Raw genomic sequence first — 26,679 nt, 5'->3', positions numbered from 1 at the left:
GTGTTAGGTCTGCAAAATCCTAATTCCAAGTCTTCATTTGGCCTGTAAGACCACTGGATGCTTTTGGACCAGGCACTAATTCTCAGCATACCCAAACCTCATAAGCATTGAGAAGCAGTTGGAAACATTACAGTGGATAAGTATCACAAATATATCTATCAATCCCACGTAGGAGGTTGCAGAGGGATTTGATCATGTTAGCTGGATCTTCTGGGAGTCAAAGGTCAGTATGACATGGGAGAACTAATGGACGCCCACCTCTAAGTTAGAAACTCCTTTGCCATGTTGGAAGAAAAGTCTTCATCATGGTTCCATCCAAGCTGGGAATAAACTTGGAGACTGCTTTAGGAAGAAGGTTGTAGTTTATTGAAGAGGTGAGCCAGAGAGGAAGATGGTCTGGCAGAAAAAAGGACTGAACACATGTAGGGAGTGGGTTTTTATACCCTCTGGAGCCTTTTGTTTGGAGCTGCTTTTTTGCAGATTTTAGGTGTCTTTGTCTCCTTAATCTCCCAGCTGGGGGCCTGTAACCTTCCTGGATTTACATCTGCATTTGTACAGAACTGGTCTCTGCTTGGGGGAGGGAGACCTGGGGCTATCAAGAAAAACTGAGCATGTTTTCCTGCCTCTTTAAGATCCTTTGAGGAAATATATTTTTCTGCCCTTTTAATGTTTCCTTCTCTGGGGAGCTGACTTCCCACAGCCAAATGTATTTCAAATTGTCATGCCAAAGCAAGTCCCCAGATGTGTTACCTCCGCTTGCATGTCTGATATCACAAGTATGAAATCTCCTTCTCCAAACTGAAGATGATTGTCATCTTCCGAAGCATGAGCTTGAGTTGCTTGACCCTGGAACATAAAATGTGAAAATAATAGTGCAGCACACAATGGGCATCTCAGCTCTTCAGCCATCCATCACATTTCCTAATTGAATAGTACAGGAAGGGCTGAAAATAATATTTAAAGTTAAAAAAGAAAGTCAACAATGGTCTCAGCAGGCAAGGCTTGGAATTAACACCCTCCCCTTAATTCATTATCTGGGTTTTTATGACTCATTAGCTGGGGAAGCCTAAAAGCCAGCTCTTTGATTGCTGGGTCTTACCTTGAACAGGAAACCCAAAGGAAGCTTGTTCTCATTTTCTTCTTTAGCTTCTGGGAAAAAACTAGAAATGATCTGAAGCAAAAAGAACATGTGGTAATTTAAGAGACAGGGAAACAGATATTGCCTAGGTATAGGGAGATCTGGAATCAGATCCCTGATCTTCCTAGCCCTGGGGAGTGATGTGGTAGGAGTCTTCTGCAATTAAATGAAAGGAGCTTTCAACATCTTACAGACAAACAAGATTCTGATGAAGGTCTCCCCTACTATTAATCCATGTAGCTTGGTAGCTTTTGGCTTCCTATGCTGTATTGTCAGCCTCCCAAGCAAACTAGACAGGAAACACTACGAGATGAGATAATTCTTCTTTATTGTAAAGTTACATTAACAGAATCTTGTAAGTCTTGAGTACAATCTCTCGCTGTCACTTTCAACATTCTGATCAATTAGGATGGATCCTTTCTAAGTTTCTTTCTCTGATGGCTAAGCCCCTGGTGTCCCCCATTCTTTTTTCTGATCATTTTCAGCATCTCTTCCCCTCATGCCTCAGGGTCATTCTGACATAGCATTATAGGCATGGACCTATCCATTATAGGGACGCGGTGGCTCAGTGGGTTAGGACGCTGAGCTTGTCGATCAGAAGGTCGGCAGTTTGGCGGGTTGAATCCCGAGTGCCGCGTAACAGAGTGAGCGCCTGTTACTTGTCCCAGCTTCTGCCCACCTAGCAGTTCGAAAGCACGTAAAAATGCAAGTAGAAAAATAGGGACCACTCCGGTGGGAAGGTAACAGCGTTCCGTGCGCCTTTGGCGTCTAGTCATGCCGGCCACATGACCACGGAGACGTCCTCGGACAAACGCTGGCTCTTCGGCTATGAAACGGAGATGAGCACCGGCCCCTAGAGTCGGAAACGACTAGCACGCATGTGCGGGGGAACCTTTACCTTTACCTTTACCTATCCATTATGGATTGCCATTATAAACCAGGCCAGTAAGTTCAACAGATCATAGTTAAAAGCCCTGTCTTTATGCAATCCCAGCTTTGTGCCTGAAGGAAATGGAAAGGAGAGATGACTATCACTGGGGGTGGGGGATTCCTTTCCTAGGAAACTTCCAAAAATTCCTTTTAAAAAAGTTCAGAGTGGCTTTTTACATTCACCTACAGATGAGGTGAAAAATTATTACAATAGGAGTTTCTCACTAAATAAAGACTCTAATGCCTGTAATGAAACCAACAGAACAGTCCAAATTATTTAGAATCCTTTTGTTTCAGACTCTTATAATTCTGGCTGTTTAATTTCTTGTTAGAGTGAGACACTGCAGTGTGTATATTAATTGCCTTGATAATTTAGTCATCATCAGCATGCAGAAATAGGCTCACTCCCTCACAGAGTGAGAATGACATGAATTAACTAACTCAGCTCACTCTGTTTCAGCCAATGATACATCTCCCATCAGCTGCACTTCCTATGTTGGAAGCCAACGTTTGCAGTGGGAAACCTACTTGCATATAGCAAGACCCCTTCTGCACATACTTGATCTCCAGTATGTGGAGGATGTTGAGATTGTCAGGATTCCATGACTGCGCTGTTTGAATTCACACTATTCAAAGGGATATTGCGGTAGAAAACACCACAGTTGGCATTCTACAAAATACACTTGCTTTGCATATTTCCTTTTCTAATAGTTTTTTGGAAATTGCTTGTTAACAGCTTTTTAACTATTAGGAATCTTTATATACACATACATACATACAGAAAAGGGGTGATTAGAACTTTGATTTTGGAAAGTTACAGACTAAGGAACCAGGTGCATTTGAAATAAGAATTTGGGATTATTTAGAATCATTGGCATTGGAAAATGCTTTTGTTCTGAATCCTCTTTTTAAAAAACAGGATGAAACTTGCAAGGGTGGACACTAGAAGGAATCAGAAGGGACTAAAGATTTCAATTAAAGGAGAAGAACACTTATATTTGGCTTACTAATACAGCATAGAACAAAATGTTTAAATTGGACATATTGGAGAATATTTTTAAACAATGGATCCAGAAGTTAATTTTAAGAGTGTCTGGTTCTATAGAAAGACTATATTTAAAGGATGTTATGAAGAGGCACAGTTTTACCAGATAAAATTGATCTGAAACTAGATTTTAAAATGACAGGATACAATAATGATATGAATAAAAATGCTACACTAGACATACAAAAGAAATTGGCTATCTTAATAATTAAAAGGGATGTACAAAAGGAAGAAAAAGAAAAGCGAAGAGAACATTATAAAGAAGTACCTTTCAATATTCTTAACAGCAGTTATAAATCTGTATATATATTACCTCTTCTCTCTAAGATTACATCCTAATTTCCTTAGTCCCATAGTTTAACCTCTTCAATCATCAAAAGTACAAGTTCACTTTTTCCCCCTCTTCAGCAAAAAGTCCATAAGAGGTTTCCAGTCACTAATAAATGAGGTTATTGTCCTTTCCCTGATCAGACAAGGTAATGTTGCCATCCCTGCTAGTTCTGACATCTTCACTAATTATTCCTCCATTGTGGATATGTTTCAGAGTCTTTCCAGTTTTGTGTGAACAATAGTCTTGCTGCAGTTAACGTATACAAAAACAATGTTTTATGACTCATTTCTAATTGTCTGTCCTTTAGAAAAGTTCTGGTTTCAGCTGAATATTGATTTTAAATCTGAACTCAAAATTTCCTGGGTTTTTATGAGTCCACCAGGCATGATAAAATGACTCCATATTGCCCACATTTCCAGCATATTCTTTTGTCATGTTCTGACTACAGAAACCTCATTAAGGAAAGAAAGAAATGCTGCACACTCTTTTTCCGATGGCCAGAAACCACCTATCTCTTTATTATTCCCCACCCCTTTCTGTCCATTCATTTGTGCCTTGGGCCTGACATAACTCTGAACTTCAGCAGCCAAGAGGTCAAATACCAGTCCCATATGGAAGAATGGAAGGCTATTGAGATATCTTTTGAAGATATCAAAATGACAATACGAATGTGAAAGATTGACATGATTGTTTGAATCAGCAGATTTGGTACAGCAAAGCTCTGCTGTTTTAGGAAACTAGCTGGTTTTTCTCACTGAATGTGATGATCCCTTTTTAAATGTCGGTCATGCCTTCCAAAAGCACCAAGCCCTGGGCTTTTGAAAACATGTGCTGAAGGCAAACATGAAGGCAAATTTGGCAGGCAAAACTGGCCTTGAGAACTGAGCGTAATCAGATGAGTAGAAAAAGTAGATCACTACTCTTGCAGAGCCTACTAACAAACTCCAGGAAAAATTTGGTCTCTGTCTGTCTGTCTGTCTCTGTTTCTGTCTCTGTCTCTGTCTCTCTCTGTCTCTCTGTCTCTCTCTCTTTCTGTGTGTGTGTGTGTGTGTGTGTGAGAGAGAGAGAGAGAGAGAGATTGTGTGGGTTGCATACTTGTGTTCTGATTTTATCTATTATTACACTTGTATCCCATGGAATGGGCAAACTCCAGGAGACAGTGGAGGACAGAAGGGTGCTATGATCCAGGGGAGGGGGGGTGTGTCACAAAAAATCAGACACAATTTAGCGGCTGAACAACAACAACAAGCCCATGGAATGTATTTCCGCAGTGAGATTCTCCTGGCAAACGATAAGCTGTCTTCATGACTGTTGGCAAGAATGTGTTGGCAATGCTATGCTTGGCTTGAAAAATTGAATGTGTTTGGGTTTTAAAATGAATCCTGTAGCAGAGGAAGCCCCAGAAAACCATGCAGTGCCAAGGAGTGGGAATGAACCTAGGAGTGATGTCTCCAGAGATGGAGACATCCAGTACTGTAATGAGTAGACAAGTAAAAGGAAGAAATAGATCACGTTATACTGTATGACATAAGGCTTTTACTGCCTCCATGCCAATACATGGGATATAGGGAACAAACAAGAAATCCTAATGTGGAAGGACAAAGATGATTTTGTAAGCATTCCTGAAATGTAGGAGTAAACTCATGAGCAAAATGCAGGGACTAAATGATGTAACTTAATTGAAGGAGTAGGGCACACTGTAGAGCAGCATTGTATGTGAAGAAAGTACATATAGAGATCCAGGAATTTAACCAAGGGTCCAGTTAAGAGGATTTGAGTAGGAATACCAGGATGAAAAGGGACACGGTGGCTCAGTGGGTTAGGATGCTTAGCTTGTTGATCGGAAGGTCGGCAGTTTGGCGGGTCGAATCCCGAGTGCCGCGTAACAGAGTGAGCGCCTGTTACTCGTCCCAGCTTCTGCCAACCTAGCAATTCAAAAGCACATAAAAATGCAAGTAGAAAAATAGGGACCACTACGGTGGGAAGGTAACAGCGTTCCGTGCACCTTTGGCGTCTAGTCATGCCGGCCACATGACCACGGAGACGTCCTCGGACAAGCGCTGGCTCTTCGGCTTTGAAACGGAGATGAGCACCGGCCCCTAGAATTGGAAACGACTAGCATGCATGTGCGGGGGAACCTTTACCTTTACCTTTTACCAGGATGAAAACAATAACCAAGCAGCAAGGCAGGCAGAAGATTTTCATAATCTTCCCTCCTGGATTGATGAAAGAACTTCCAGGGAGGAGAGATGTACAAACAATGGAAAATTTCAACTTTGAGTATAATGTGATGTTTGAACAATGGGAGAATATGTGGATAAAAGGCTTAACATTCACATTAAATTATAACCTAAAAGAGAATTTCTACAAAATGATGTTATTTAACACAAGATAAGTTATCTAGAATGTATAAAGGTATTTCAAATGAATGTTGGAAATGTAAAGAAGGGACTTTATGGTGGACATGTGATAAGACAAAGAAATATTGGAGTAGGATTCATACATTAATGGAGAAAACTCTTAAAGTGAACATAAAGATTAAACCAGAAACTTCCTTTCTGGGCCTAATGGAAAGAGAACTGGGGAAAAAATGGAATTCTGATTTTATATATGGTGTCAGCAGCAAGATTGCTCTATGCACAAAAGTGGAAGGATGCCTTGATTCCTACCTTGGACGAATGGTTACAAAAACTGATGGAATTAGCAGAGATGGCCAAATTGACTGTGCTGATAAAAGAAAAGAACTGTTGTGATTCAGGGTCAGCCTGTGGGTTCGGCAGTTGGGTTGGACGACTCAGAGGAGGAGGAGGGGGGTGTTGAAGACCTTGCTGAGGGGGTTGAAGATCTTGCTGATGAGAGCCCTCAGCCAGGCCCCTCCCACTTGGTCACCACGGAGACCCAGCTGTGTGAGCCTGACAGCGTGGATGAAGATGACCCACAGCTGGCCCTGTTCAGGGACGCCCGACGCAGGAGGCAGTCAATTAGGAGTAAACAGAGGAAGGCAATGGGGCTTCTTGGAAGGAGGCAGAGAGAAGCCACGCCCTGAACTCTATATAAGGGGAATGTGTGGGGAGGGCTGGTTTGCTGAAGGCAACCGCTTGGATAGTTCGTGTTTATTAAAGCTCCTGTTTCTTGGTTCGTGTCTTGTTTGCTTTTGTAGCTATAAATTTGGCAGGCGTAATTCCAGCCTCTTGCCGTTTGTAAAGGGGTTGTCCCTGCCTTTTCTGCAGGGCCGGTAGCAGGCTGGTACAGAACAAGAACATAAGCACTTTTGTTTCTACTTGGAAACCGCTTGTGGACTTTGTGCTTGAGGTGGAAAAAAATGATATTATGATTTTGGGTTTTACCGATTAGACCGATGTGCCGATACAGAAATGGCTACTGCATACTACTATAGAAATGTAAAAAGTTGAGATTTGATTTTAATGTCTGATTTTACTGCAAAAGAGAGAGCTGGAAGTCAATGTCTTTTGTTTTTTCTCACCCCACCCGCTTTCTTCACACTATTTTTGTTTTCCCTTTTTTAATTGTTCCCTACTATTTGCTTTTGTATTTTCATATTTTATGTTATAAATGAATAAAACTAAATAAAAGAAGAAAAAAAGAAAAAAGTAATCTAAATAAAAGAAGAAGAAGAAAAAAGAAAATTTCAACTTGTTGGACTTCTGCTGGAAAGCCAACTCAGCCCAAACGTCAAGGTCCTTCAGAGGACATGTTGACTATCTCATTTCCTACACAGCTGGAGAAGACCCCAGGGAATTGAATCCCCTAGATCTTTCCTAACCAACAGGAAAAGAACTGATTGAAAATAAAATAAAGCATTAGCAGACTTGGGAGGTATTGTGATGGGTCTTGTGATGTGGAGGTTACATTCAGAAACCAACCGACAGGCTTGGAGAATGAACCTTCACCCTAATCTTCGGGACTGTCTGAAGGGTTAAGAAGTAACAGCTAGCCTGCCACCAGAAAAAAAGTTGAAAAAGTAAACCAGGATGGTCAGGCAGAAAGGGTGCAACTAAAGACTGTGGACTGAGTGGTCTCCTATGATTCCCATTAGAAGGCCACCTTTGCTATTTCGTCTTGCATTTAAAGGGTCTACATAAAATGAAATTGGAGTGTAGTCGTACATACAAACTAAATTTCAGAGGAGACCATTTCAAACCAGGTTAGAGAGGTACTAAGTGGGTCTCATATATAAAAATCCTCAGGTCAAAGGGAGAGTGGGAAAGTTGGGAACTTTTCAAAAATATGTTGCTGGAAATACAGTTGTTTAATTAGAAAAAAAACACGGAGGTAGCTTAGGAAACCATTATGGAAGTTTAGGAAACTTTTGGTCAAGCTAAGAGGGCACGTAGAGGAAATGGTTGATGGTTTAATGATCAAGGAAGCTATACCAACTAATAGTTAATGTCATCAGACACGCAAGGAACATTTTTGAGCTATGTACTACTAAGAGGAAGAAAAGGGGATGGGCCTACTGCTTGCGAGAAGAATAGGGTGTTAAATGGTGAGCAAAAGAACTGTGAGAAAGTGTTTTGTATGACAGTTTTATGATACATATACAGCAAAAATAATTTTGTCTCAATTTTCCCGCTCTGACAAGGGGCCTTCTCCTTTTTGTAGCTAAACAAAGAGCTGGACAGCCAGTGGCATTTAATTTTTCCTCTTGGCTTTTTTTTTGGGTCGGCAAACCTGTTCACCCCCTGCAAACTGATGTGTCTAATATGCAAAATATCATATTGTTATTCATTTGAATTACTACTGAGCACAAACATCCTTGCATTGTTGCAAAACTTGTTTTAGGTACCCTATTGGAATATTTTAGCTACAGCAGTTGCTTTTTACGGCTAATTAGCAATTGGAAAAGGGGTTGGTGAGATTTCTTCTCGTCTCTTACCTGGGCATTGGTACCCTTGGGGGAAATCTCAATTTCTTCCATGCTTCCTTCACTGCTGCTGTTATAATCTTCTCCATCTCTGCCGCTGTGGCTACTCTCATCTGTCTCCGTATTTGGTGGAGCAGATTCATCAGTTGCAGATGGGACCTCTTCTGAGTCTCCTTCATCTTTGGTTGAAGAGGGAAGACCTCGGGGATCATCATCTTCAGGGCAAGAAGAGCTCCCCTCAGGCAGCCCTTTGTGGTCCTCACCTTTAGCTTTCTCAATCTGCATCTCATCCTGGATCTCTTTGGCATGCTCAAGGCCGTGTTTCAGTAGAGCTGGGATTTCATCCTTTGCCTGGGGCAGAGAACTACCCTCTTTTTCAGGTGTATCATGGGCTTCAATGTTTTCTTCCAAGAAGGGCTGTGCAGAGTCTTCTGAACCTTTAGAAATGCTTTGCCTTTTGCCAGAAGCTTCAACCATTGCCTGTGATAAAATCTCCACTGCAAGGTTCTCTGCCGCAACCTCAATGGTCCTGCCGGAAACAACCTCAACCTCTTCCGATTGATTCTCTTGGCTTTTGCCTTCTGTTCCACTAACAGCCTGAGAGTCTAACTCGGCACCTTGGCCAGCCTCATTTTGCGATTCTTTGACCTCTTCTTGTGCTTCATCATGATATACAATTGTAGATGCCACCTTGGTGGCTGAAAAAGTTTCTGTTTCTTGATCTGGGGACGTGGCAATGAGAGATGTGGGGACCTCATTTAGGCTATTCCCTGCTGGCAGAAAAGAGTTGCTGGTTGGCCTTACTGGGGATGAAATAACCAAAGAACCTCTGTTGCTGCATTGGGAGGAGGGAAAAAAAAAGCTAGTCTTAGAATTTTTGAATATGCAACCTCCAACAATCTGACATTTAATTAGTTCAGCATGCCCTACTCAGGCATTCTTCATATGTACTGAGATTACAAGTCCAGCAATCCTCAGCAGGAATTCACTTTGCACTTCTGGTTATGAATTTGGGGATTTGCAAAGCCTCAACCCGTTTGAGAATCAAAGCCTTATTTATGCCCAAATGACAGCCATATGCGGGCGTTTCAAATGCCAAATAAAAGAAGTGTTGAAGTATTAACATACTTTAAAACAGTAGGAAACAACACAGCCAATTCTGAATGACTGGATGGCTTAATTAATTTTTGTGGCTCAGTTGGAAATGGCTGGAAGAACATGTGGTTTGAAGGCTACTCCTCATTAAAGCTCACCTCACAACACCCTTCAGATTGTATTAGACTACCACTCACATCATCCTAAATCAGTTTGGAAATTAAAGGTTACTTTTGGGGACAGTCGTTATGAGCAAACTCAGGGAAGCAGCTTCTTGGAATGACTGAAGATGCTGCATTCTTCACAGTACTGAAACTCGTTCAGGTAGAAGTCTAACCATCAGAAATTCTGTAACTTTCCCTTCTCCAGGTTGTATTACCCACTAGGTCAGGGCTTTTCAACCAGTGGTATGGGTACCACCTGTGGTACATTGTCACCTGGCAGGTGGTACGCGACCATCCTAGAAAAGTGGTAGCGGGGGAGGGGAATGAGCTGAACCGGTGGCAGCACCGCACAAGCCTGAGCGATAGATGGCTGGAGCTAGGCGAATGGTGGTACTTGGATGTTGCCATAACCTAAAAGTGGTACAGTGGGTGAAAAGGTTGAAAAGCCCTGCACTAGATGTTAAAAAAAACCCTTGTTACACATTGTTTATCTATTTCTGTACACTTGCTTTATGTAGAAATTATAAGTATTTTCTTATAATTACACTAAAAATGGATCCTTACTGTGAGCAAAAATGGATAGGGGGTTCCAGATACTGCAACTGGGCACCTGCCACTATAAATGAGCTTCACCTGAAACACACATGCCAAAATTGCTGGAAGGAACCGCCTCTCTCTTCATTCTCATACATGATACAGTGTGTGAGGAAAACAGCATGACTTTTGCAAGGGGCCAGCTGTCTGGTCCCAAAGCCCCTTGAATTGCATGACTCCTTTTCACCTGTAGAATGCATGGCAGAAACTGAGACGATTCCCTGAGTGACACAGCAAGACCACTTTTAAATTTGCCAATAGGTAAAATTCAGTACTAGCTGTAATTAAAACACTCCTTTGAAGATAATTATATGGAAGAAGTGCTGCTATATTCAAGAAGAGCCTGTGGAATTATTAATGTACTTTTAGTTTCAAGCTATCTGAAATCACCTCGTTATTTCAGCGGCCACTGAACTTCAGAATAGGCTTTACCTTTATTAACAATGGTTCAGAAGTGATAGAATTAGCTACCTGTAGATCTGGAGACTGTTGGAATTATTGCAAAAGCTTCCTTCCTTCCTTCCTTCCTTCCTTCCTTCCTTCCTTCCTTCCTTCCTTCCTTCCTTCCTTCCTTCCTTCCTTCCTTCCTTCCTTCCTTCCGTCTTTCTTTCTTTCTTTCTTTCTTTCTTTCTTTCTTTCTTTCTTTCTTTCTTTCTTTCTTTCTTTCTTTCTTTCTTTCTTTCTTTCTTTCTTTCTTTCTTTCTTTCTTTCTTTCTTTCTTTCTCCAAGCTTACTAAAGCTGAAATGGCTTCTGGGTTTGTTTGCTTTATCTCTGGCTGCTCTAGGGTTGCTACTTACATTTTTAAAAAAGTCAAGCTAGTTCACTTGACAGCTACTTGGAAAGAGAGGGAGATTTCTCTCTCTCTCTCAGCTTTCCTGGGATGTTACTCAGACTCCTAACATATCTAAAGCCGAAAGGAAATCACTTACCTGGAGACCCCTTTAATGATGAAGACTTTATTGGAATGTTGGTTGTCCAGCTTACTCATTACATCATACAAGTCATGGTTTAGCTAGAAGCAGGAAGAATTAGGGGGGAAAAACCATTCATACACTACAATCACAAAGACACATCATCATAATCATCAACTTCAACTTTGTTATCACTATCTATTATGATTAAGGTTATCGCTCTTTCAACTTATTAACTCTGTTACCTGAATTTATTCTTGATGAGGATTTGAAGGTGTCATTGGCTGAGTAATGACTCTTGCTTCCCTCATTGAAAATGGTACATGTGGCTGAACAATTGAAATCTCAATTTCTGAATATTACATTTAAAAAAAATCACATCCTTCCACTTTTACAGGGTTTAGCAGGACATCGCTAACCTCAGATATTTCCACCCAGAAGAAAAATACAATAATGTGAAGAAAAGGCTTGGGCAATATTGCTAAAGAAGAGTCCATGGTTTTTCTGGACACCATGCACACTATTTATGGGGTGCTGGTGGTGATCCCTAGGATGTTATCACCCAGCTGTAACCCTGCTGTGCTTTCACACTGTTGTCTGAATCTGTTTGAAATGTGGAAGAGTTGCCTAGTTTCTTTTGATTGGTAGATCTAGCATTTCTGCTTTGAGAATCTTCATGGGTCAGAGTGTAATGGTATGTGAGAAAGATCTTGGGAGACAGGGCAAAGAGATGCTGCCTAGGCCACCTATGTCAAAATTGAACAGCCCTCTCTCAACGGGGGGCAGGGGATATGACATCATCTACCTCCGGTCTACAACACAGTCCTTTCAACAGTTCCAAGAAGGCTCCACACCCATTTGCACTACTCAAGTGACCCTGAGGACATCCTATGATTGGGTGTTCAGCGATTCATTTGGCTTTCCATTGAGAATCAATGTTAAAATTGTTGGGCAGATGTTGTGCAAGTGCCAGTGGGGGCTTCCTGGATTTGAATCTTCCTGCTAATAAATGAGGAAGGTTTCGTTTATCAGGTCTCATTTATCAGATCTCACATCTCATGTTTTTGGCACAGGATAAATGACGCCTTAGTGGTGATTTTTTTTTAAAAAAAACACAAGTCAAGCTAATCAAACTTCTCACCAATTGATAAGGATACTATTTGGTCTACAGCTGGCTCTGTCCTGGTTTCTGGCCACTTAAATAGCAACAGTTGCTTTCACATTTGCTGGGTTTCCACACGCATAATCTAATGTGGCATTTCTCAACCTTGGCAGCCTGGAGGATGTGTGGATTTCAGCTCCCAGAATTCTCCAGCCAACTGCAGAATTCTGAGCGACCCAGGGTGGGAAAAAGACACCAGGAGTCTTTTCTTAATAAGCGGTATGTTTTCCACCACTGCATATTTACCTTACTCATTTCTTTGTAGAAAATATCTCTCAGATTGGAAATATTCTGGAATATTGTCACATAGCACGTAATTCGACTAGGAAACAATGAAGGCAAAATAGGCAAATCAGTGTTAAGTTAGCTGAGCAACTCAATGAGAGGAAAAAAAATAATTTGTGAGCCAAACAACTTATTACAGCAAGAAAATGGGAAAATATCTCAAGACTTGACCCTCCCTAATTCTATTTAGGATAAAAGGAAGGGAGGGGAAAGCCATTTTCAGACTTGCAAGATTCCATTACTGTAACCTTATAATAAAAGTAGTTTTGGTATACCTAACTTTGGTTTTTCAAGTCTGGTTTACTTGAAGGGTTAGCGTTAGCATATTTTGTCAGTAAGGCAATGAAGCAATATGGGCAGAATAGCATCACTCCTATGAATTTTTGCATTCTTTCTTAATTTGGAAAAAGTTCTTCATCTGTTAAGCCTGTTCTAGGGATGGCATAATAGCTTCTATGGCTATGTTCTCACAATACGCTTAACTGGGTCAAGAGAAAACCTACTAGTTGCGTTTGTTCTCTGTACAGAACTAAGCTAAAGTTCTGTGTGGTCCCAATCCATTAGTTAGTTTTCATTCATTCATCATTCATTCATTCATTCATTCGTTCGTTCATTCGTTCATTTGTTCTATAAGGCTGTTCCACAAAGATTCTGGATGGCAAACTCAAATATATAAAGTATTGAACATAATAGAATGTAGATTGGACACTTTGTGAATGTCACTGTTTTGTTTTCCCCTAAAAATGTCCGGAAACCATAACATTTTACAACAATTTGGTGTGGTTAAATTAGGCTTGCCCATCCAACTTTGAGTCTGAGTGAAAATTTGATCTTGTATCACCTGAACCAAAGCCTCCTACTTTCTTTCAGAATGTGAGACTTTAACCTGATGAATGCCCCAGTATTGATTGCAGGTGGAAAGAAGGAACAGAATGCCCAATAAGGTGTCATCAGGCATTTCAGGAACTGGGTGTTATAGAAAAGAGGAATAAATGGGAGAATTTGGATTTCTTGTGTTGTCTTCTTTTTTTTTCCTTCTACAAGCCATTAGTAGTTTACTTCTAAATCTAAATCACTTTTTACAGAGAACTAATACTTACTTTACCTCGATTATGCTGCCATCCTATGGCCACCAGGCCTCAGTACGTTCCCAGCACCAAATGCATAGTTTATATAATGTGCTTTCATAGCAGAGTCCTGAAAAATTCAACTTATTCTCTGCCTTTATTCTGCCACTTGCACTATTCTGTTTGAACAATCTTCTGGACTGAAATAGTGCTGAATATCTATAGCTCGGGTGTAGGATGAGGGATGAAGGTTTGTTCTCCAAGCTTGTGGGTTAGTTTCCTAACGTTTCATTACCAGGCTAGGTAAAATCTTCAGCATCGTTTAGGGCAGGGGTAGGCAACCTCGGCTCTTTTATGACTCACGGACTTCAACTCCCAGAATTCCTGAGTCAGCTGACTCAGGAATTCTGGGAGTTGAAGTCCGTGAGTCATAAAAGAGCCGAGGTTGCCTACCCCTGGTTTAGGGGACGTCAGTGTTCTTCTTTAGGTGTGGGTGTGTCAAGTGAGGGTCTGTGATGGGTCAGGTGTGCGTCATCAGTGAGTCTTGTGATGGGTCTTGTGATGTGGAGGTTACATTCAGAAACCAACCCACAGGCTTGGAGAATGAACCTTCACCCTAATCTTCGGGACTGTCTGAAGGGTTAAGAAGTAACAGCTAGCCTGCCACCAGAAAAAAAGTTGAAAAAGTAAACCAGGATGGTCAGGCAGAAAGGGTGCAACTAAAGACTGTGGACTGAGTGGTCTCCTATGATTCCCATTAGAAGGCCACCTTTGCTATTTCCTCTGGGAAGCACCCAAGTCTTGTATTTCTTTCCCACTCTCACTGTTGTTTTATAGTTTAGAACAGCTTCTGCATTCTACAGCTAAATATATTCCACATGAGAAATTGGTGGAGATAATAATATGAGCACCTATCAGACTGCGTGTTTAAAAACATTATAAAATGTTTTTAAAATAAGTTGCTGGGGAGCTGATTTGAATCATGGAGTCAAATTCTGTACATTTTTAAAGATGGCTGACTGTTGTTTTCAGGTCAACCTTGACTCTGAAAAAAGGTCTTCCATCTATCCTGAGTTGGTCTTTTTACTAAGTGGTATTTTTTACGCTGTAGAGCAGGGGTCCCCTTTATGGATTACTGCTTTGTCACAGCAAAGGGGCTTGCATAACTCAATGAAGCTATGAGCTATGCCATGGAGGGCCAACCAAGAGGGACAGGTCACAGCAGAGAGTTCTGACAAAATGTGATCCACTGGAGAAGGAAATGGCAACCCACTCCAGTATCTTTGCCATGAAAACCCCATGGACAGTACCAAAAGGCAAATTGAAACTCAAATTCTTTGTCCACCTAATGAGAAGGAAGGACTCACTGGAGAAGAGCCCAATGCTGGGAAAGATTGAGGGCAATAGAAGAGGGGGACGACAGAGAATGAGGTGGCTGGATGGAGTCACTGAAGCAGTAGGCGTGAGCTTAAATGGACTCCAGAAGATGGTAGAGGACAGGAAGGCCTGGAGGAACGTTGTCCATGGGGGCGCGATGGGTCGGACATGACTTCCCAACTAAGAGCAAGCGTGTGAAACTGCTGATCTGCAGGCCAGTTGCATCATGCGGAAGCTGCACCCACCCCAACTCCGGCAAAGCAAAAAAAACCAGTTTTGATACGTCTCAACACATCACATGACACTGCAAGTTTGACACTCATGCTATAGAGGGAGTCATCAATTAACAACAGTTCATTTAGTGACCATTCAAAGTTACAATGGCATTGAAAAAATGACGTATGACTGTTTTTCACACTTATGACTGTTGTAGCAACCCCATGGTCATGTGATCAAAATTCAGATAATTGGCAACTGGCCCTTATTTATGACAGTTGCAGTGTCCTGGGGTCATGTCATCCCCTTTAGTGACCTTCTGACAAGCAAAGTGAATGGGGAAGTCAGATTCACTTAACAACCGTGTTACTAGCTTAACAACTGCAGTTGACTCACTTAACAATTGTGGCAAGAATGGTCACAAAATGGGGCAAAACTAACTTAAAAACTGTCTTGCTTAGCAACAGAAATTTTGGGCTCACTTTTGGTGATAAGCTGAGGACTGCCTGTAAATGTTTTTACATCTCCATCTTTCCTTTCTCAACTGCCTCTTGTATAGTCAATAAATATATTCCCAGGGCTGAAAACGGACATGAATGAAGAATGAAATTCTTTTCAGGTTGTCTCTGGGAATATTTGTCCTTTGAATCACAGCCCTAATTCTTCCTATGGGAGGCATAGTGGAGATGGAGCTAAAGGTTTTCAGGGTAGAGATGTCAGTTATGTCAAAAACCCAAAATAACTTGGCTTCAGGAAGATGAAGCACAGAGCAAAGAGCCATTTGAGCATGATAAAAGACAGAAGCAGCAGCCATAGGTTTAAACAACAGGAATTGTATTCTCATGTTGAGAGAGAGAGAGAGCAGTCAGTATCTTAATATAGTTTCAGTCAAGTCTGTAACAGAGACTCGTATCTGCTGTGCTGGTTAAATGTCCAGTAGTCTTCTCCCATGTCTGAATTTAGCAATCTAGGTAAGTTGTGTAAAGTCAAGACTTGTAGGTTTTCAACCTAATCCTAAAGTGAGGGGCCTGTTGCTATCAACTACACTTCCCCTGCAGCTCCTACTGGATGTTCAGCATGCATTACCTGTTGTAAAGGACTGGCAATTCTTCTCGTAGTTCTTTATTGAGTTCCTCAAAGACAGTCTGGGCTTTATAGAACTCCTCTTCAGCCTATGGAATCCAAACATTAATTAGAGGGACAGAAACTGCAGACTGGCGAGGCCGTCAAGGATAAAAAGTCCCAGATTCTGGTTACACAGTCTTCAGCAGAGATGACTAACATTTTTTTTTCCAGACTGGAGGATGTTCTCCAAGAAATAGGCAGAGCCAGGAAAAGTAAGTGGATGGTCCACGTTAAAAAAACAACACACACACACACACACACACACACACACACACACACACAAACCCACCACTACGTTTAATTTTACAATTTCATTAAATGGTGATTAAAATTCAATTTAACCAAATAAATAGAACAATAGTTGTATGATCAGTCTACTTTTTAAGTTTTCTCTTCTGTGAAGGGAAAAAAAAATAGCCATCACAGTAACTTTTGTAGGGACTTTTTGAGACCCACCCATTTCTAAGATGTGGATTGGCTGTAGCTTCATGTTGTCCCTTTGTGCTATGCTCTTTACACAAAAAGTTAACTTTGCGTAAACCTATCGATGATTGTTGACATCCCGCAAGGTCGTATGCAGCACAGAAAAGCAGAGGGATTTGTAGAGCTCCCAAGCTGCCTTTCTCCCACCTTGCTATTTTTTTTTTCATACTGTCTTTCCTTAAGTTGATGCTTTCCAGATGTACTGGAACTGTAAACTCACTTCCCACACATGAGCTGGGAGTTCTGGACACAGCCGTGGCAACACATACGGAAGAGATCAGCTGGAGAAAGATTGATCTCTACTCAACTTTCCTTCAGCACTTAGTTCTTCCTGGTTTCCCTTTACCAAAATAGAAGGAAAAAATAATCACTCTTAGAGCAAGTTTCTCAACCTCAGCAACTTGAAGATGCACGGACCAACTCGCAGAATTCCACAGCTTGCTTGAAGTCCGTGCATCTTCAAGTTGCTGAGGTTGAGAAAAAATGTTCTAGAGAAGAAGTAAGAGGCAGCGGTTCTTTATTCCCCATTGCTTGCCACTAGAAACAGCCTTCTGGATTTCCTCAAGCTGATTACGTGGTGTGTTTTTTTTCTTCTCCGTAGGCTATACAGGAAAATGGGATCAGCTTTTTCTTTCTGCTCTTTCTTTCTGCTTATCACATTGCTCCTTTAGCAATTAATTGCCCCTGCTTTTCCTCTTTGAAAATTGAAGGGATAAATCCCTGACCAATGAAACAATAAAGCATGCAGAATTTGTTTTTAAAAATGTAGAGGAAAACAGCTGATTGTTCCCTTTTTTCCTGTACATTTATTTTCTATTCCTCTGGCATCATCTATTTACTTCTCTTTTGGAACTGGCAAAGTTTTTTTTTTATGTAAATGTTTGTAGTATAGAAATGCATACCTGCCACCTCCACAGCTGAAATCCCCAAATTAACCAGGCCAACATCTTTTTGAAGACAGTTCATGTGTGAAATAATTGTTTTAGACCATTTGTCCCCTTACCCCTTCCATGAACTTCCTCCAGTGCAAAAGCAAAAAAAAAAAAAGTCTAAAATGTTTGGCTCCGCCCACTGGAGGAATTGGTGTGCGTGTGTTTGGGTGTGTGTGTGAATAGCACACTTTTTGCCTTAGACAGAACCAAGAATTCCTCCACCAAACAGATTCCTCCAACTTATTGATCCTAAGGATGGCGGCCAAAGATGGAAGCTGAAATGTCTGAATAGAAACCCTTCGATCTGTATCTAACTGGATTCCTCAGGAGGGTATTTGTACCTTAGCAATTTTAACTTCATCTTTCTTTTTGGCATTCTGAAGGGTTTCCAAGTGATGCCTGCTGATGTCATAATCCACCAGTTTACGCCCCCTCTTAGCAATTCGCTCCTATAAAGGAAGAGGACACATCAAAGGTACATCTAGAGACAATAGTCTTCTTTGTGTACTGTTTTAAAAGAATATCTGAATAGCCTTTCTGAATCTGGTCTGCAAAGCAATCAATCTTCAAGGCACCATTCAGTGTGTAGGAGAAGAGCAAAGTATTGGTAAGGATTTCTTTGCACAAGGCCTTGTAAGATTATCTAGAGAATCCCTGCAGAAAGTTTATTCAGTGTCTGGGATAAAATTTGGGAGAGAACGTTTTTTGGCTGTGTATTCAGTATTACAAATCCCATTAAAAACCAAAACTCTAAGCTATCTCTCTTTTTTTTGCCTATTCAGTCTGAGCTTCTACATTCCCTGATAGATTTCTCCTTGCAACTCATGTCATCATTGGATTCCAGAATGCTGGGTGTTATAATTCAGGATTTGTGATGCTGGTGTCTTGACATAGCAAAAATGTAAGCATTTTACCTATTTTTATAGTCATTTTATTTCAGTCGCTGACCAGTGAAACGAAATGAGAGTTAACTCACTGAATATCAATATAACCTATACAGTACAGAAAGGCTAGAGTAAGACAAGCTATAAAATCATCTACAGATAAAATTTTAAAAATTGTTGACATAAAAATTAATATGGTAAGATATTGTACAATTTATATAAGGCAATTAAATGATTATTTAGAATGTGCTTTTATAAATATTGATGTCACTGGTGGCCAAGGTTTTGAGCATAAATTAGAGGTATCAGGATTAAGATTCCTCTTCTCCCATTGATATCAAAGACCTTTATGCTTAGTGGAACAGCTTGCCTCCAGACATTGTGGGTGCTCCATCACTGGAGATTTTTGAGAAGAGGCTAGAGACAGTCACTTGTCTGACATGGTATAGGTCCTCCTGCTTGAGCGGGGGGGAGGGGGGGCTGAACTAGAAGACCTCCAAGGTCCCTTCCAGCTCTATTCTATTCTATTCTATTCTATTCTATTCTATTCTATTCTATTCTATTCTATTCTATTCTATTCTATTCTATTCTATTCTATTCTATTCTATTCTATTCTATTCTATTCTATTCTATTCTATTCTATTCTATTCTATTCTATTCTATTCTTCCATTCCTTATTCTATTCCATTCCATTCCATTCCATTCCATTCCATTCCATTCCATTCCATTCCATTCCATTCTATTCTATTCTATTCTATTCTATTCTATTCTATTCTATTCTATTCTATTCTATTCTATTCTATTCTTCCATTCCCTATTCTATTCTATTCTATTCTATTCTATTCTATTCTATTCTATTCTATTCTATTCTATTCTATTCTATTCTATTCTATTCTATTCTATTCTATTCTATTCTATTCTATTCTATTCTATTCTATTCTATTCTATTCTATTCCCAAAAAGAACAAAAAGAATACCTAGTCTGGCACTTTCCTGATGTATTTCTCCAGTTCTTGACCTGCTGATTTCTAAGCTCTTTAGAAATAAGGACTGCCACAGAAATTAAGAAATAAAGAGACCGTAAATACTTAACAGGATATATAGGACATATACTGTCAGTATGGGGAGAAACTTTGCCATATCTTTTCAAAAGTACTTTTTTAATAAAAGAAAAAGAAGCGTGTGGATGTGCATGTACATGTGGGGGAAAAAAGAACAGTGTCTGAACACACATTGCATGCATTAAAAAAGAAAAGAAAAGAAAAGGCAAGATTCAGGAATGAGCTGGTCCCTCTTGTGAGATTGGTGACATTTCCCCCCAAAAGAAGTTAGATGAAGATAATGCCCAAATGAATTCTTTGCAAAAAAAAACCCTTATAAATATTTTAACAGAAAAAACTAAACTTCTTGGGCATTGTATTTTGTTCTAGACCAGGGGTAGGCAACCTTGGCTCTTTTATGACTTGTGGACTTCAACTCCCAGAATTCCTGTGCCCTGTTCTAGACAGTGGATACCGTATCGCACACACAAATCCAGAAGTACAGTACAATACATACTTTAATTTCATTGAACTGACTCAAGTAGTTGTCCATGGTCCTGATTGCTTGGTCTGCCAGTTTTTCCTCATAATCTTCCCACAGAAGATCATTGCTCTGTAAGAAAAGGGAGACACTTTTCAAAATGTAGTTGAAATAACCCCTCTGCAGTTATTCTCTTCTCCCAGGAAGACCTAGAAGTTTACAGGGTCACTCTAAAAATAAAAGTACAAATCTTTTATACAGAGACTGCGAATAAACAAGAGGAATTGGTTTAGTTTCCTCCTTTAGACCCTTTTGTTCTATTGGGCTTTTTATTGAGCAGCAGAACAAACAGTATTCAAAAGGAAGAGAAAAGAATGGTTAGTGTCATTTAAAACTGAAATGTGGGATATATACCCTACATATTTTCAAGGATACTCTAGAATACTGGAAAATTAAGGATGGAGGTCCAAGTTCTGAGAACTGGTTTCTTGTAATAGCTACAGCTAGGAATTAGATATAAGTCTAATGTTTCACTTTAAAAAGTCACAGCCTTGATACCTGGAATATATCATAATTACCTGAACGATGGCCTTCAATTCTTCATATCCATTCCATTCATCATTGTAAATTTCTTGCAATGTTTCAGACACTTTCTTGGAACTTTCATGCATTCCTAGGAAAGTCAAAATAACTGATAGCAAAAGTCACTATTAATCTAGGTCAGCACGTTCTCCTGATAAATGGCTGTACTTGCATATTACACTAAGCCATATTTTAACCAAAGTTGCCAAATAACCACAACTGAATAGGTTCACACACTATGCTAAACCACAAAGAATAGTTTACAAACTAAACTGTTTGGATTCATACAACACACTATTATTATTATTTTTTAAAGAGAAGCTTTCTTATGGTATAACATGATATATGAAGTGGAAAAATGAGTAGAAATCTTCACTTATTAAAGAGCCTGGTTTAAAATCAAGTTGCTGGAACCTCAACTCTTTGGTGATGTTTGTGAGAGATGTTTTTCTCTTTTTTTCTTTCTTATTATGAGTAGTATTGTATTTTTTTTAATGATATGAGATATGTAATTGTTGGGAGGATCATTGTGAGGGAAACAGCTTAGGTATTTAACCGTAAATCAACTTGGAGAAAATCTTAACATATAAAATTATTTCAATTTTGTGGAGAAAAAGTCTAAATGAGAATGTTGAAAACAGGACATATAACGCAACCAAGAGGACTAACTATAAAAGAAGTTCTATACTGATGCTATTACTAATTGGATAAATGTTAGAAAATTGTTTATATTTAACCTCTTTGTTACTAAAATTCTAAGCAGTGTATTAACCTAATGTTTGCAAAAGACAACAATATGGGAAAAAGAGAAAATCAAGGAGAGCCGTTATGTAGAGTACCATATGATAGAAATTAACTATTACTGATTGTTTTGAAATGTGAACCCAGACAACAGGCTGTTAACTAAGCACTAGGTTGTTAGTTTTTTAAAAAAATCAATAAAATATATATTAATTTTTTTTTAAAAAATGTGAAAACTGCGTTCTGGGGCAACAAGTACAGCTTCCTAACTTCCTAAACTTCACCATACTATCTGTGAAGAGAACAAATTGGCAGATAAATGTACACAAATTGGAATTAAAGGGGTTCTCTCATCCTCGTTAGTGGCAGGCCTTATGGAATCATATTAGATTCCTTTTCTGTAATGAAACTTCCTTGGCTGTTTCTTCACAGGGGTTTTGTGTAAGAATTAAGGGTCAAAGAGACATATATGCTGCCAAGAAGCTCCCTGATGAAAGGATGGGATTTTTAATGGCCTTCACAAGCGTTTGGAGATAAAAGACAAGCTTCTATCTGTTTTCTTTAAACAGTGTCTCATCAGATAACAGAGGAGTCTTCACCTAAGATCCCATGCCTGCTGACTTAGCTTAGAAAATGTGCCATTCTAGAATTTGGGTTTTCTCTACCTTTCACAGCAATGAGGAAAGCCTTCAGTTCTTTGTAGAGTTTTTGCCCTTCAATCTGGGGGAAAAAGAAAGGGAAATTGTACTTCTAGTTAGTATATTTCTGCATGTCATCCCTATCAGAATACCTTGGTCATTCCCAAGTCCATAAATTTCAACTCCCAGAATTACCCATTCAACATGGCCAGTGTTGAAAATTCAGGGAATTGAAGGTTATATAAAGGGCTGCCAAATTTGGGAAAGGTTGCGTTAGAGGTTTTATAGAACTCTTCCCCCCACCCCCAGTGTTTTTACAATACAGGAACCTGCAGAGAAGAAGATTATGCCAAATATGTTTTACTGTATTACCATAAACTTAGCATCCCCCATATTTATAGACATAGCATCATCAGTATTTTTCATAGCAGCCTAGTCAGGTTGAGCTTCTATTTAAAAAAAACAGTTTGAGAGTCTTAAACAAAACCTGGTAAAGAGGTATTTCATATTCTGGCATGCCAGAAATGCTACATATATCTGACCTAGGCTTGTGCAGTACATGTCACCTTTCCACCATCCCCAAATTTCCAGAAAACAAGTTGCTCCCACAATTCCATCATACAACCTGCTGCTGCTGGAAATTATAGGCACTTTGTTCGAATTGTTCATCTTTTGTTTCCACGGTTTTCCCCAGTTTCTGTAGAACCTATGGAATAGACAGGGAAAGAAAGGAGAACTGCAACAGTTACTGTACATTCTTGTCCTTCACTTATCCAGGGAGTAGAACAAAGCCTTATTTTAGAGGTGTGCGTCTATGGAGTGAGTGTGCGCCTGTTTCCATGAGTGCCACTGCACTGAAAGAAATGGGTTTATCAAGTTCTGCTTCTAGCAAAAAGCCCCCAATCATTAGTCTTTCCATGAGAAAGGGTGGAGTAGTGCCTGCTATCCCACAAGTGTCTATATAAAAATTCAGGGAGAGAAACATACATGGACTCTCCAGTAACTTGAAACCCAGTAGGAACCCTATATAGGTCCTCCAAATGGTCTCTTTCTTAACAGTGTTAAATTTGAGCTGAAAATCTCCAGCTGACCAGGAGAGAGCAGCAGAGAGATATAGAAGCTACCATCTCTGTCACCATCTAGAAATCATTTGTAGCCCAAATCTGGTAGCTCTACTCTTTTGCATGCTTTTATTTTCCATGCAAAACAAAGTCCTCCATTACAGATGTGCAATGCAGCTTGCTAACCACACAGGGCCCATCTGTCGGTTCCCATGAATAGCCTAAATGACTTCAGCACCCTTCCTTTTTTAGATATTTGTACCACATGGAGGATAAGATAAGGGGCACAGAATGAGTAGGCATAGACCTGCCTTCTCTTGGTTTCTCTATGCAACTTTCCTTCTACTGTATTCAGATTACTAACCAAAATAAAAATTAGCACAATGAATTGATCCTTGATATTAAATATATGGATAGACCTATAAAATCCAAAGACTGTAATCCCAGGTATATTTCACTGGGATATTATCATCTAGCAATAATAAAAATCCCAGCTTTTTTTTAATGTACTGAAAGCGCAACTCTTGTTTACATAAAAGGAGAGTGTTAGCAGATAACCACTAGATGACAGTACAAAGAATTTCTGTACCTTTTCATGGCTATCTTTTAGTCATGTGGATTTTTGCAGCCCAGATCTGATAACCTTAAAATAGATACTATCTTGACATATGAATAAGAAAGTACAAGCATCTCTCTGTATTAAATGATTCCCAGTCAGCATGGACCTCTCTGAAACAGAAGAATAAAGCAAATCTATATATCCTCCTTGATGTTTTACTGTTCTGCCTTGATGGACTTCTTCAGGCCACATTCTTTTTTTAATGTCTGAGATAAAAATGGTCCTTTGATAGAACTGTCATGACTGACAAACTGAAATACATCAGGAGAACTGGTTCAGTGCCTTCCCAGAGCAACTAGCATTTAGAGGTAATGTTGAAAGTGGTTTCTAGTTCCCATTTCTTGTTGCACAAGAAGAAAAGAATTCAGCGAGTGAACTTCATGAGACATTTCACAGTGATAGGACTCTGTTCTCCAAAACAAGGTTGGCTCCATCCAGTGGAGAAACAATAATTCTCTGCAGTCAGAGCTCGCATTTTGCAGAACATCATTATCGTTTAATGGCTTAATAGTTTTATGTGCCCCACTCCAAGAAGTTTTGGCCTGCTGTCCATGACATAGTCACATAGAAGAAAATACCCTATGACATATGCTGTATCATGCCATGCTCAACATTTCATTTTAAATATACAAATAAGAAACTGTATTTGTGACCTATTTCAACACAGGCACTGTTAGATGCAAATATAGCTCACGTTTGCACTGATAATGCACAGAGAAAGCGGTGCAGAGAGTGGTGAGGATGGCAGAAAAGATTATTGGCAGTTCACTCCCTTCCATCCAGGACACATAAGTGTTGCTTGAGCAGTGTTGCTTGTCTGGGATGCTACTCATCCACTTCACAACCTGTTTTCCTTGTTGCCTTCTGGGAGGAGGCTCCGTGGTATCCAAAGCAGAATATCCAGATTCAGTCACAGTTTTGTTCCATACAGTATTAACCTTGTGAACTCTAAAGCTTCCTCTTTTCACTATGTATTCAAGATGGACAGTGATTAATAGTTATATGTTACTTATATGTAAGGGTGTAGGTATATACATATGTTGTATATAGCATATTAGTATGTGTGTTATGTACGTGTACACTTTTGAGAGCAGGCAACAGTGTGCCCACAGTAAAAAACAATGACATTAAAGGTTATCTTATCTTAGAACAGCAGTTCCCAACCAAGGGTGGTCACACCCCAGGGGTGAGAGATGATACTCCAAGGTGTGTGAAAACTTGGGTTTTCAAAATTATAGTGTATATGCATAATGCGTTGCCATTATTTTGAACTTTGGTAAGGGGTGGAGATCAACCCTGACTGCTCTTTAGAAGGCCAGATCCTGAAGTTGAAACTCAAATACTTTGGCCACCTAATGAGAAGGAAGGACTCACTGGAGAAGAGCCTAATGCTGGGAAAGATTGAGGGCAATAGAAGAAGGGGACGACAGAGAATGAGGTGGCTGGATGGAGTCACTGAAGCAGTAGGCGTGAGCTTAAATGGACTCCAGAAGTAGAGGACAGGAAAGCCTGGAGGAATGGGGTCCAAGGGGTCGCGATGGGTCAGACACAACTTCGCAACTAACAACAAAAAAGGGGTGCAAGAATATATCAGAAGCATTTCAGGGGTGCGGGGTATAGAAAAGGTTGGGAGCCGCTGTTTTAGAACTTGGACAGCACACCAGACAAAGAGAGCTAATTTGTCATGCCAAAAACAAAAACGGCACTTGGAGATTCTTTCAAGCTGAGTTTGTTTTTTCTAAAAATTATTTCACATATAGTCAAAATCTTGCCAAACTGAGAACTGTATTGTCTTTGCCTCTATAATATATCTGTGAACTATTAGGGAGGGGCTGTCTTTGCCCTCTTTCTCTCACACATGTCCTCTGGGCTGAGTTGCCTCTTACTCCTCTGGAATGCACCCCCCCTTCCTCCTGGGATTCCATCTCACTACCACGTCCCACCACGTACAGGTAGTTCTCGACTAATAACAGTTCATTTAGTGATCATGCAAAGTTACAACAACACTGAGAAAAGTGACTTATGACCGTTTTACACACTTACAACCACTGCAGCATCCCCATGGTCATGTGATCCAAATTCAGACACTTGGCAACTGGTTCATATTTATTAATGGCTACAGAGTCCCGGAGTCATGTGATCACCTTTTAGTCTCCTTCTGACCACCCAGGTCAATGCGGAAGCCAGGTTCGTTTAACAATGGTGTGACTAACTTAACAACTGCAGCGATTTGCTTAACAACCGTGGCAAGAAAGGTTGTAAAATGGGGGGGAAGGTCACTTAAGAACTTTCTTGCTTAGAACAGGAATTCTAGACTCAGTTGTGGTAGAGGACTACCTGTATTTTTTTGCAAACAAATTCCACCCCCACTCCTCTAATTAAAAGACTGCAATGTTTGATGGTACTAATCATTTTTCTGTCTTGCAAGTTAATAAGGTGAGAGGTAGAGATGGATGCTCCTTGCCAAATAGGACATTTCTACAGCATCCTATGTGTGCAAGTATCATTTTCTTGCTTGCGTCTAATGAGGGCTTGGATAGAATAGTAGTAATGAGGTAGGAGGGGGGGAGGAAAGCTTGATCTCGAGCAGGGCCCACACTCTGAGTTGATGACACACCCTGCATTCTGGAACATTCTTCTTGTGGTTTCCTTCTCTCCCATTGCCATCCGATACTATTAATACACTTGCACAGAAAAACAGCAAAAATGCATTTGACTACTATAAAAGGACTTCCTTCATTGCCTATCAGGACCAGCAGAATGTTCTGGAGGAGATTAAAGTCAATCCAAGCGTTAATTATGAAAACATGTTTGATGCGTAGGGTGCCTTCTGAATTTGGCCTCGCGCTCAGCAGACCAATGAAGATCTATTCGGTAGAACATTTTTGGTAT

The 26,679-nt window shown here is 40.1% G+C and overlaps 1 protein-coding gene across 3 annotated transcripts in view; it reads right to left on the bottom strand.

Moving 5' to 3' along the window:
* The window catches only part of BIN2 (bridging integrator 2), a 36,509-nt gene that overhangs the window by 4,308 nt on the left and 5,522 nt on the right, over positions 1–26,679 (bottom strand). The window contains exons 2-12 of one of the 3 annotated variants that reach the window (XM_081316602.1): positions 22,733–22,813; positions 22,135–22,189; positions 20,725–20,819; positions 20,183–20,278; positions 18,083–18,190; positions 16,288–16,373; positions 12,503–12,578; positions 11,113–11,195; positions 8,342–9,164; positions 1,100–1,171; positions 751–846 (exon numbers count right to left, since the gene is read on the bottom strand). In XM_081316602.1, coding sequence (XP_081172728.1) covers positions 751–846; positions 1,100–1,171; positions 8,342–9,164; positions 11,113–11,195; positions 12,503–12,578; positions 16,288–16,373; positions 18,083–18,190; positions 20,183–20,278; positions 20,725–20,819; positions 22,135–22,189; positions 22,733–22,813 — 1,671 coding nt within the window. Of the gene's footprint in view, positions 1–750; positions 847–1,099; positions 1,172–8,341; positions 9,165–11,112; positions 11,196–12,502; positions 12,579–16,287; positions 16,374–18,082; positions 18,191–20,182; positions 20,279–20,724; positions 20,820–22,134; positions 22,814–24,481; positions 24,757–26,679 lie in introns of those variants that run through there. The other 2 variants (XM_081316604.1, XM_081316603.1) reach the window with 2 other exon arrangements.

The sequence above is a fragment of the Vipera berus genome (assembly GCF_964194415.1).
Source record: "Vipera berus genome assembly, chromosome: 2".
NCBI classification, from domain to species: Eukaryota; Metazoa; Chordata; class Lepidosauria; order Squamata; family Viperidae; genus Vipera; species Vipera berus.
Note: the sequence above shows the minus strand (reverse complement) of the source record. Positions and strands in the feature narration are given on the sequence as shown.